The sequence below is a fragment of the Archocentrus centrarchus genome, chromosome 4 (assembly GCF_007364275.1).
Source record: "Archocentrus centrarchus isolate MPI-CPG fArcCen1 chromosome 4, fArcCen1, whole genome shotgun sequence".
Lineage (NCBI taxonomy): Eukaryota > Metazoa > Chordata > Actinopteri > Cichliformes > Cichlidae > Archocentrus > Archocentrus centrarchus.
The window spans coordinates 22,095,472-22,107,657 of NC_044349.1; the positions used below are offsets into that span (position 1 = coordinate 22,095,472).

A 12,186-nucleotide genomic window follows, 5' to 3' on the forward strand; every position below is an offset into this window, starting at 1 on the left:
TATTTCATGTGCTATCTGAATGTGTCTCTGCTTGTCTGAGAGAGACACAGGAGAAAGGAGGGGGAAAAAAGAGGGAGTAGGAAGGATGAGTAAAGAGCGACTGAAGAGAAGAAAAAGGAAGAGTGAGCTCGAGCAGTAAGTGGAAGGGCAATGTTTTGTGGGTGTTTTGGCTGAATGAATGCATCCATGCATAGGCATGCCTGCTTATACCGTGCGAATGCTTATGTGTTGGTAGAAAGTGTGCCAGGGGCTAAACAGATAGATGGAAGAGACAAGCAGACAGAATTATTTCTTTCCCAATCACTCTCAGACCAGAATCTGTTTCACAGTTGTTGCCTCTCTTGTGCAGCGACTATAGGTGGTGGAAGAACAGGCAGCAGCTTGAACAGAGAAGACAGAAAGACAGACAGGCAGGGAGACTGACAGAGAGACAGGCTGACCTGATACCTAAAGAGAATAAAAAAAAAAAAAAGACTGAAAAAATATAGAAATGTGAACTGAATTGTTGCAAGGGGAAAAAAAGCAATCATCTGCAAATTCACATTTTTAATCTTTCCCACAAAAAAATGAGTGACCAGGGTTATAATAGTTTTGGATTTTACATTATCGTTTAGTTTTTACTTTTTTTCTCTAATTCAGTTAGTTTTAAGTAGTTTTCAGAGTGGTTTTGCTCGTTTTTATTTTTGGTTTAATGCTTAGTTTTAGTTTCGTTTCGTTAGTTTCAGTATAAGTTTTAGTATTTTCATACTTTGTCAGGTGCAAGATTCAATGCGCAAAAGTGACTATTGTGTAATAAAAACTCAACAAAAGATACCATAAAGAAATATATTCAACAACCAACGGTTCACAAGACAGAAGCACTACTTTTTAAACACTGGGACTTAATGGAGTAATGTTTTTACATGTGTATCCTTTATTTTGTTTGTAGTATCCACACTCAAAATGATGCTGGCATCAAACATGGGTGGCATGATTCATAACCTGCAATTGGTTTTACTCAATTTTGACTGATATGATGTACACAGAAGTTTATTTGCTGCTGATGGAAATAAAGATGGATAGAAACAATGCAGGTTTTCAATTATTTAAGAAACTGCTTTGTAAATATTTTATATTTCTGAAGAAGCACATTACTGCCACTTGTATCTCTTCAGTCACTGCACACAGCTTGTGGCATTAGATGAGGATAGGAAAATAGATTGACCAGTAAATCAACAGACCAGTAAAGCATCCGCATCACTGCGGATGCTGCAACGATCTGCCTATCAATCTCCCTCTCTGCCCTTCCCCTACTCGTGAACAGGACCCCAAGGTACTGGAATTCTTGAAGCAACATCTTATCTCCCGCCCAGATCATGCAATCCACCTTTTAACTGCAGACTTGAAGTTGCTTACTCTTATCCCAGCACCATTTGCAAGCTGGAGGTCGCTGCTCAGTGAAGTCAACCAGGACCACATCATCTGCAGAAAATCGGGACACTAGTCCACAAAAACCTAGCCACGCCTAGAAACTCCGTCCATAAAAGTTACAAAAAAGATCAGAGACAAAGGGCAACCACGGGGAGCGGGTGGTGATTAAACATAATTCTAATCCTCTTTGACCCTTACTGTGACTGAGGGTCATTACTTCATCAGCTCTTACAGTCAAACACCTGACAAGACACATCAATTGACAGGCAGGTGATAGTTATGGCCAGCGGGTCCCTCCTCCGTGCTCTTCCGTGACACAGTAAAATAGGCTTCAACCACCACTCCTCTCCCCTCCTCCCCTCCGTTCCTACCATATACATAATCCTTCCTAATTCTCTGCTTGCCCGTGCCAGCTCATCCAAATTGTGATTGACTGCTGGCCCACATGGTGTACATGTGCATGGATGCGCGTGTGTGCGTATTTATGCACAAGTGACCTTTATTTCTCTTCCTCTCCCCTCTTCCACCTCCACCTCCCAGATTAACCGGATCAGTTTTGGGTTTCAGGATTCCCTATGCTGGATGATATACACGCACATGCACACACACAGACACACAAACATGGGAGGCGTTAGGCTGTTTTTTGGCTCATCATGACGCCCTACTGGACCCCTAACAGTCTGGTCTGCCATCTGTCACAATATAGGGAAGAAAGCATGCACATACACTCAAACAGCAATGTTTGTTTGGTGTACATAGAGCGTTGCTTGCTGATGCTTCTCTTGCAGAAGTTCAATTTTACTCTTAAGTGTCCTTGAGTAAGACACCAAGTCTCCTGTTATTACATTTAAGCATGAACTATTTTCATTCCAGCTTCCAGTGCTGGTCTCTTCATCCTGACAGAGCTCAGCACAAGCAGGGAATATTTCTTCTTTTGCCTCAGGACCTTATAACTTCTTTTTTTTTGTATTTTTCATTTCCTTTTTCGTGCATAAGAAGTTTTATTGCTCCAGGCTTTTTGAAACTCATTCAAAAGGTGCAACTGGCAAATCAAAAGTAAGACATTTTTTTGAGTTTTTGTCCAATAGATGAAAGGAATTCAGGTCTCTCTCATCAGCGCACTTCACAGGACGCCATGGCGACACCAATGGTTGTGACTCGCAGATCTCTTGTATAATCCTGATCTGTGACTATGGGCTTTATTATATGACTTAGTGCTGCTGATGTAACCTGCCAGCAGCACTTTGTCTGTGTGTTCATGTGTGCATGGCAGCAGATGGTGGAAGCAGTATTACCACAGGCCGATGGACAGGGTCGAGAGACTGGGCTGTGTTGACTACAGCAAACACAGCATCTCTCTCTCTCTCTCTCTCTCTCTCTCTTTTCCCCGGCCCTGTCTGAGTCTCTGTGTGTGTGTGTGTGTGTGTGTGTGTGTGTGTGTGTGTCTCTCTCTCTCTCTCTCTCTCTCTCGCTCTCTGTCCTCTTCCCTTCGCCTCAGTGTCAGACGGATGAATGGCTGGCTATCTCTCTCAGTCAGCAGCCACACCACTTTTTCATCATCCGTCTCTCTGTTCGTGCTTTCATTCCTCTGGAAGAATGTCAGACTAGTCTATCACTCCTTCCATCCTTCAATCCATCCACCCCTCTGTCTGTCAGATGAGTATCTATCTTTCTTCTGACTTTTTTTTTCTCCCCCGATCAATCCATCCCTCTGTCCCTACCCTCCCTGTGTGGGTTTGTGCGTTTTTGTGTGGCATTGTGTACTTAAATTGTGAAACTCCACGCACAGTGACGTGTGTGTGTTTGTGTTTTTCAATGAGCTTATGCTCTGTGTGTGTGCCAGATCAGTCTACACCCCCCCCCCCCCCCCCCCCCCCACACACACACACACACAGACACAGACACACACTCCCCTCCTGTCTCTCCTCCCCTCCCCCACTGAGTGTGTGTGGTGTGAATCAAGGTCAGTGGGGATCTGTTGGCAGACACCATCATCTATCCCATCCACACACACCCACACACCCAGCGGGTTTGTGTGTATTGTGCCCATCCAGCAATCTATATGACCCCACCATGCTTGCCTCAGTTCAGTTAAGCTCAGGCTCAGCTCGGCTCCCCGGATTAATTACTGGGGAACCTACCGCGTCTTTGACCTCCACCGTCGGACTAATTGAAATCTAATTGAATTGTGCTTGTCTAGACTAATGAAGAGCCACCACTGAAACCGCCAATCTTTTAGCTGTGGCTGTTGCCCGATAGCCACCCAGCTGCGCTATAGCGACAGCACTATTCTGCTCAGTTTGGATGGATGGATGAGTACGTGGATGGATGGGTGAATAGGTGAACAGACAAACAAATGGTGCATGATGGATTCAGAGCTTGTTTGAGCAGTTAAGCTAAAGTTTATTTTCCAAATCAAAACATACCTGATTTGGATAACCAAAGCAAACAAAAAAAACATGAAACAAATATATCAACAAACAAGGACGCATTACTGTAGCTAAGTTATTGCTGCTTACGGGATCACTATTAGCCTTTTCACTCATGCAGTGCAGCCCTGAGCTTTTAAGACTTACCTGACAGAGGTGCATGAGAGAATGCAAATGTTTGATAGAGTCAGATTGGACAGTTGGTCTTAAATCTGCCGGCTCCTCGGTACGTGTGATCTCAGATTGCACTAATGTCAGAACAGAGCACCTAATTTTCTGGTGCATTTACCACTAGTGGTTGAGTGTCATGTGTACTATGCAGACAGCCTCCCTCCCCTAAACTACACATAGTGAACATGTCCGAAATGGACAACTATGTAAAATATCCCGATCTGATTCTCCTCAAATTGTCCTTAGTTCATGTGTGAAAATGGCTTTTATGATACAGGCAGAAAAGAGAGGTGCTGAGTTACGTACCTGTAGGACAGAGGAAGAGTTTGGCTTAATTTATACTTCTGCGCTGAAGTATGATTAGGAAAGTGACTGATGCTGCCAACATTTATACTTGTGCGTTTTATGCCCGTGTTGCTTTGCAATTTCCCTGACAAAACACTACTTGGCAGTTCTCTTCGAGTTGATCCACTCTCCTACAGTCGATTGGAAAAATCACAGTTGCAGGCTGCGTCGACTTGACGTGCACTTACATTTCTAGGGAGGTGCACATCAGATTACCATGTAGGAATTCAGAAGTTTTTGTGCAGCATAAATTTAACACAGAAACATAAATTCCACTTTTGTCTCCAACCACTGCAGGAATCTGGCTTTTGTCCTCAACTGCCATGCTTTTGGCTTTGGTGGGGGGCTCATGGTCACAGTGGGCATTATTTGCGGCCTGGAAGCAGATGAGTTGTCCTTGTTGAAGGAATATAAGGGGGGGGGGATAGTGAGACTGCTCTCTGGAAGGAAGAGGCAGAGGCAGCCTGCAGGTTGGCAGTAACAGTGAGAGCCTCATAATGCAAGAAAAATTAGCCAGTATAAATTTGGGGAAAGCAGGAGAAAAATGAAAAAAATATGGTATCTTCTTACATAAAAAATCTCCCCTGAGAATTGACAATGTCATTAAAACACACACGTACACTTCTGCGTACTCCAGCCCCATCCCCAAACAAAACAACTTCTGCATAGAAAACATCAACACTGGCCTTGTTTCTCAAACTTCACGAAGACTACGGAGAAGGAGGGCTGCTGTCGAAAGCGTTTTAGACAGGCATGGAGGGCTGGTGGTGGGGGACCCTTGGGAGATGCTTGTTTTGTTGGGCCTTCTTTGGCTTTTAGCAGGTGAGAGACGATGCCGTGATTCCCTATAAGTTATTCATTTGATGTTTCCTCCCTTCTCAGCTCTTTGTAGGCTGGAATACATTAGCAGCCTGGCAGAGTGAAGAGGATGCTAATGTGGAAGAGAGGGAGAGTGAGAGGAGAGAAAGAAAGGATGGGGGCAGTGGAGGGAAGGAGGCAGAGTCATTAGAGGAGGAGGAGAACACAGAGAGAGGACAAGGCTTTTATGATGTGTGGGAAGGGGAAGTGACCTTCCCTCTCACTTTCATCTTGGCTTTTTTCCTCCCTATGCCTCGCTCCCTGACGCACGCACACTTGTGCGCATGTGCATGCACTCACACATGCACAGGTTCTTGCGTACGCATGCACGCACACACAAACTCCATTATGTCATGCATGCAGGTGCACCTGCACATATACAGCAGTAGTTGTAGTCTTCTCTTGAACAGGCGCACACACGCGTACATTCACGCCTCAGTATCTGTTTTTCAGCCATTCTTTCTTCTATTTTTTTCCTGTGCAGGTCCCCTTGCAACCTGGCCAGTCTTTCAAGTTCACAGTCCTGGAAACTCTGGACCGTATCAAGGAGGAATTCCAATTCCTCCAGGCTCAGTATCACAGGTACTCAGCCACATGACACAAATACATTTGTGCACGCATGCACATACACAACTGGGTTTAAAAATGCAAATAGACTTTGGAAATGTTCATGGCCAGTGTGATTACATTATTTCTGTTCCTTAAGGAACTGAAAACCAGTGGCACTCTTCCCATCTGAATATATATAAACAACAAATTGTAATTCAGTTTGGATAATAAAGATAGGATGACTGCATATGAGTCCTTTAACCTTTAGAACAAAATATGGGGTACTTGTCATACCAAAATCTCTCTTTAGATGTCTCTACATAAATCAGTTTCTCTTCATAGTATACCTTTACACTAATTTGGTGAGAAAAGCTCATTGTGTTTTTCTGTATCAACCGTAACAGAAAATAAATATATCAACTCTAATTTTTAAATACTGCATATTTTCTGTTACTTTGGCAGCACTGAGTTTCCAACATAAAAATAAAAGACCTGAATTACCTAACTTTTATTTATTTTTTTAAACTACTGGAGGTGACTGATGATCAGCTTATATGGTTGGCCAGAAATGACCTTAGCTAATAGAGATAAACAGTTAGGTTAAAAAAAAAAAAAAATCCTTTTGCTCACACCTCAGCGGGCAGGTTGAACAGCCCGCTGTGATACAGAAACAGTAATTTACTGCAGGGTGTGGTGGATCTGTGCAACACACACAGTTCTACAAAATCAAAGAGCACCACATTATAGCCTTTCAGAATAATGACCCACTGGAAAGCTCTGATCATTTAATCAATCTTTAATCATTTTAAAATCACCAAGTCTTTACCATTTGATCTTGACAAGTCATAAATATGTCACGTATAGAATCAATAATATATTCACCTATACTGAAGCCCTCCCTGAATAACTGAATAACTTGCTTTATTTAATCCTTTATTGGCTAAGATTAAATTTCAGAAATTTCAGGACGTCCAAATGCAGACAATTTAAGCAGAATGCCAAAAAAAAAAAAAAAAAAACCTTTCCACTTGATAGTAAAGAATTGGATACCGTCCCACACATGTGCTGTATCTGTGAGGAATTACAGTCAAGAATGAGGGACACCCTACTACCTGTCGCTGCCATAAAGGTGAACATTTTCTGTGCCACTTTCAGCAGTAATGGATAGCCCTTCTGCATGACTAGACATATTTTTTTTTTTTTGGTACATTTGCAGCAACCTAAACTGTGTTTCACCCCTGCAAGATCTGAGTCCTGTGTAAATGATTTCACTGGATGCAAATGAACCATTTCATCAATGTTTGTCTCCTTTGTCGCCCTTGTGCAGCCTGAAGCTAGAGTGTGAGAAGCTGGCCAGTGAGAAGACTGAGATGCAGAGGCACTACATCATGGTGAGCCCAATCACACCTTTACCAAAGCTATATGGCAATTTGTTAGTCTGGCCGGGGCTGTCAGACTCTCTGAAATTAGTCTGATGGGTTCTTACGCAGGAATTACAGTTAGGAGTGTTGCTTTTGTGTCATTTATTTATTAGTTGGGCTGAAGTTTGTGTTCATGTTAGTGAAACCTGTTTAAGCCTTTTATGTTTTTGTTTTTCTCGCCATTTCTCAGGTTTTCTTTTTACTTTCTTCTTTCATTCAGATTAATAAACACAAAAATTGATACATTAAAAATAAATTGAAATGACAACATCCGGCATCTGTGTATCAACAGCACACACATTTAAAAAATCTGATTGTTTTTACTCTAAAATAGATGGTATATATTGATGTAAGTATCTTGAATATCAATAACAGCAGAACAAACTTGCACATTCCCACAATATAATCTTTGCTATCATGTTTTTCTCTTTCTCACACACATCTTGCTCTCTTATACCTCTCTCCATATCTCTCGCCATATTTTACTCCCCATTCAAACCTTTTATATTGTCTTTTTCTTTGGCTTCTCTTTTCCTCTGTTTTCTCTCATGTGCTAACAGCCTGAGCTCCCCGTGTCGGTGTGTCTGTGCGACTAAAGGCTCACATGTATTGTAAGCCTTCGTCTGTGGTACAAAACCCACACAGAGCCGACCAGAATACGATATGCACCATCTGCTAAGCTGCTCGCATTTCATAAACCTGGGAGAGCAGGCAGGATCAGGGCCGTAAGCTAGATAGACACACAGATGGAGAGACATAAAGAGGGAGAGAGAGAGAGAGAAGAGAACCAGACAGGCAGATAGACTGTCAAAAGAGAGAGAGGGAAAGCAGGCAAACTGGCAGACAGACAGATTGATATAGATGCCCACAGACAGGCAAGAGATCAGCAGATAAACACACACACACACACACACACACACACACACACACACACACACACACACACACACACACACACACACACACACACACACACACGCACACACACACACGCACACACACACACACAAGGTATACAGAGTACTCGTTCATTCATCCATACTTGCACACGACCTTGTTCTTCTGTCCTTATAAGAACCTTCATACAAGTGCATGCCAAATGTTGTTACATGTGCATGTTTTTTCCAAATAGAATAAAATGCCTTTTTTTTTTTTTTTTTTTTTAAAAAGAACATAACACTGTGTAGCTCTGCAGTAGTTGTAGTTATTAATTAGTGTAGTTATAGTAAGGCCTGGGAATCTAGGTAGGGAAAAAGTGTGTTCCCCGACCAGCTGTCGAGTGGTTGTTGGAGGTCGCTGGCTATTGCTGGGTGAAATTGGTCGCAGAGTCTGTGCTGCACCAAAAACCTCCCTGCAACTGCTTTGGTTGAGAGCACAGTGCTGCGTCTGTAGTGTGCATGGGAGATCCCAACTTGTCTGCAAATACTTGCCAACTGCTGGCTGAGTGGTAATAAAACTCGCAGTGAAGTGCAATGAAAACCAGTAACAAAGAACTTTTGTCTTCAAAGTAAAACCAATGTGTTTCACAAGGTTATTCTTTTACTCTGAAAGAAAACTGTTCCTGCTTCCAGTTTGACTTGCAATGCCACAACACATACCTCTTTGCAACCAATTTCAGCTGTCCACTGGCAGCAACCAGTCACAGAATGCACTTTTCCCCTAGCGGTCAGGGGTCTCTAGGCCTGTGTCATCATATGTCTTTTTAAATAAGAAGAGAAACAAAACCCAGATAAACCCACACCCTTGTTCACACCTGAGTGTACTGAATTGTTGCTACTTTAACCTTATTTATGAACCATATATTCTAACAGTTTGTTTGAGCTAACAAACCTTGTACAGATGATTCTGTGTGAGTGACATTACTAAAAACATTTTCACACATGCACTGCAACCCTGAACATTTCTAGATGACACTTGAGAATATCATCCTGATAACCTGCGAGCTCCACGGGCTACAAAGTCTGTGTGATATCTTATTGCACCAATGTGCAAATAACTCAGATACTAATACAGTACATTCACTTCTAGTGTGTTGCTTCCTGCATGCTGTATCCAGGCTGCTGCCAAATAACAGAGTATTTCCAGTTGTGCCAACGCATCTGACGCAGACTGTATCCCACTGTGTGCTACATGAGAGAAAGAACAACTGTGGAAAATATCCAACCTCATTATCCCAAAATTGGCTTGAGTTCATGTGTGAAAATGTCTTGAGATAACTTTACAGTTCCTTTCCCTAACAAATATTTGAGTTTCACAAGAAGACGACTTAGTTTGTTGCTTAGGCCTCTCACTCAAGCTATAATGACATCTTTTAAAACAACCAGAACAGAAATCTACTGTGCAGCTTCTAATCTAAGTGGCCACTGTTCAGCAAAAGGTATGCAAGCTCACATTAAAGTTATTTGTTATTCAGTTATTCAGATTTACAATTGAGTTACAACTGAATTTCTGCTTTCACTTAATTGTATTTCCATGATTTGTCACTTACTTCCAACACGGGAGCCTTTTCATTACATTTTAAAGTTATTGCATTTTCTAGCAGCTGCATAAACACTATAAAACTTTAAATTAATGCCATACTGCATATCAATAAATTCAAGCAATTAGACAGCCAAATTCTTATTGAGAATTTTAAACACAACAGCATATCCATTAAAGATGGAAAGTTGTCAAACTGACCTCATTATATAGTTTTTACTGTACTTCCCATTTAAGAAAACAGAACAAAAACAAGATGATGTATGTGCACATCAGTGTTATGGTACAGTGCAGAGCACCTCAGCATCCCAGGTGCTTACCATTTTGGCTAGACAGAGTTACTGTGTGGCACAAAAAGCCCAGATGAACACCCGCCTTCTACAATGTAAATCTTCACCAACCTTTCTTATACACAGGTAATGGGCGGCATTTAACCGAACTTGTGCATACAGTATCTCAACCTTTGTGACTGCTGTGTTAACTGTGGATGGAAGAGGAATTCATACATCTACTGCTGTATGTTTAGCTTCAACACTGGGCTTTAACAGTTCCCTTTCGCAGGAGGTCAGGTAGCTGCAAATGCTGATGACATATCCATATAGCTTAGCATAGCAGAGAGTTAGCACCGCAGGCATATAATATTTGAACAAGGGCTCACTGTAGTGTAGTGGATGGCTAACGCAGTGTAATGCTACTTCATAAGCATGGCTCAGAAATGAGAGGGAGGGAAAGAGGGAGAGAAAATGAGAGAGAGAAGAGACAGAGAGGCTCAAAGGGAAAGATAGCTTGAGAGAAAAAAGGCTCACAGAGTGTCAGACAGAAAAAAAACAGGGAGCTGCTGAGGGAGGGAGGGATACAAAAGGAGGCAGAGATAAAGAGAATAAAAGAGGAGAGGGAGAGAGAGAGAGAACGAGACAAGAGAGATACAGAGAGTGAGTGTGGAAAAAAAATGCTGAAAAGGAATGAGAGAGAAGAAATGAGAAAGAGGGATACCAGGGGACAGAAACGCAGAGAGGAGAGATGGAGACTGAAAAAAGATGCTGTGAAGGGATGAAATGGAGAGAGGAAAAAAAGGGTATGCAACACAGAGTGCAAGAGAAAGAGATAGTGATGTGTTTGTGTGGGGGGGCGTGAAATGAGAGAGAGATGGAGAAAGAGAGAGAGGGTGCACGCACAGACACGTAAATAATGTGAAGCAACAACGGACTCGCTGCGCCCACAGAGGAGATAACCCAGAAGGCTATATTTAGCTCGTTAGGCCTGTCATCCACACTGAGGCCTGTTTCCACAGGCTGGGGCTCTGCTCACCATGCTGCACTGCTCCTGTCTTTACTATTCATCAGTTTAAAGCTCTTTAAATACCAGGGTGAGGGGTTGAGAAGTAGGAAGGTAGTTATACAGGGTTACACTTTGCTGGAGCACATGTAATTTCTTGTGAACTGCAAAAGCTTAACATTCAAGATGACATGACAGTTAAGAAACATATATTTTGTGTGTAACTGTGGGAGGTCTGGGTGGTTCGTTGGTAATAAGAGAGCTGTATTTTAGATCCAGAAACCTCCACCTGCTGCTTGTTTCCTGCCAGCAGTCAGAATCAGATCCTTTTTTTTTTTTTTTTTTACATTTTGTATTCACATATGTTGCACTTTAGAGTGATTACAAAGATACTAGTCAAAATGCAAGAAATACAAGTTTAAAAACATTTTAAGTGTTTGGGGTTTACAAGGGATTAAATGGTTTACCGAGAAACCAGTATAAAACATTATGTGAGTTTTGGTTCTTGTTGATTGGTTTTAGAAGTGGTCAGTTGGTGGGATTGGTAATTTGTTTACTGAACTCAAATGAAACGATTCTGTACACCTCGGAAATGCTTCAATTTTACTGCATTCTCAAGCCACTTGTCTCAGAACACAAAAAAATGGTGAATGCACAATATTTGTCATCTGTACCACCATGCCATGATTGAGTTGACCCCAGTTGGGCTGTTGGCAAGCTGGATGCTGGCATGCATGTCTGAGCTGTTGCTTGCAGCCTTGCATGTCCATGAGAGCACCATCTCTGATCTGATTGGTCTTGGCTCCACCTGTACTTGTGCCAGTCTTGCAGCGGCACCTTGCCCTGCACAGCCAGCCTTTAGTCCCAATATGACTCATCGAACATGCCTAGGACCTGCTGTGTTGACATGTTGATCAGAGGCACCTACAGTGCATCGCACAGCTGCAAACTGCTTTCATCGGGGAATGCGAAGCAACAGATCCGGATACTTGAGCAGTCCATGCACAGAGGGGTGACTGCATCAGATCCAGAGGTGTTGGTCTATACAATTTATTTAAAACACAACCTTGCACTTCTTTTTTTGACTAGTGTAATGTCTTTACCTGGCATGTGTTACCTGATCATCATGCATTCTTCTGGTAACTTCTTAGAACTGCAGCGTTCTTGCATTTACCACAAATTAACCAGTGTTACTGCTGGGACTGAGCACTGCTTTGGGACATGTTGAAAACAGGTGTTAACTAAGCTGC

General features: G+C 42.3%; 1 protein-coding gene across 2 annotated transcripts in view; it reads left to right on the forward strand.

Moving 5' to 3' along the window:
• Nucleotides 1-12,186, forward strand: part of tle2b (TLE family member 2, transcriptional corepressor b) — a 77,691-nt gene that overhangs the window by 7,291 nt on the left and 58,214 nt on the right. For both annotated transcript variants that reach the window (XM_030728183.1, XM_030728184.1), the window contains exons 2-3: nt 5,698-5,795; nt 7,090-7,153. In XM_030728183.1, coding sequence (XP_030584043.1) covers nt 5,698-5,795; nt 7,090-7,153 — 162 coding nt within the window. The remainder of the gene's footprint in view (nt 1-5,697; nt 5,796-7,089; nt 7,154-12,186) is intronic.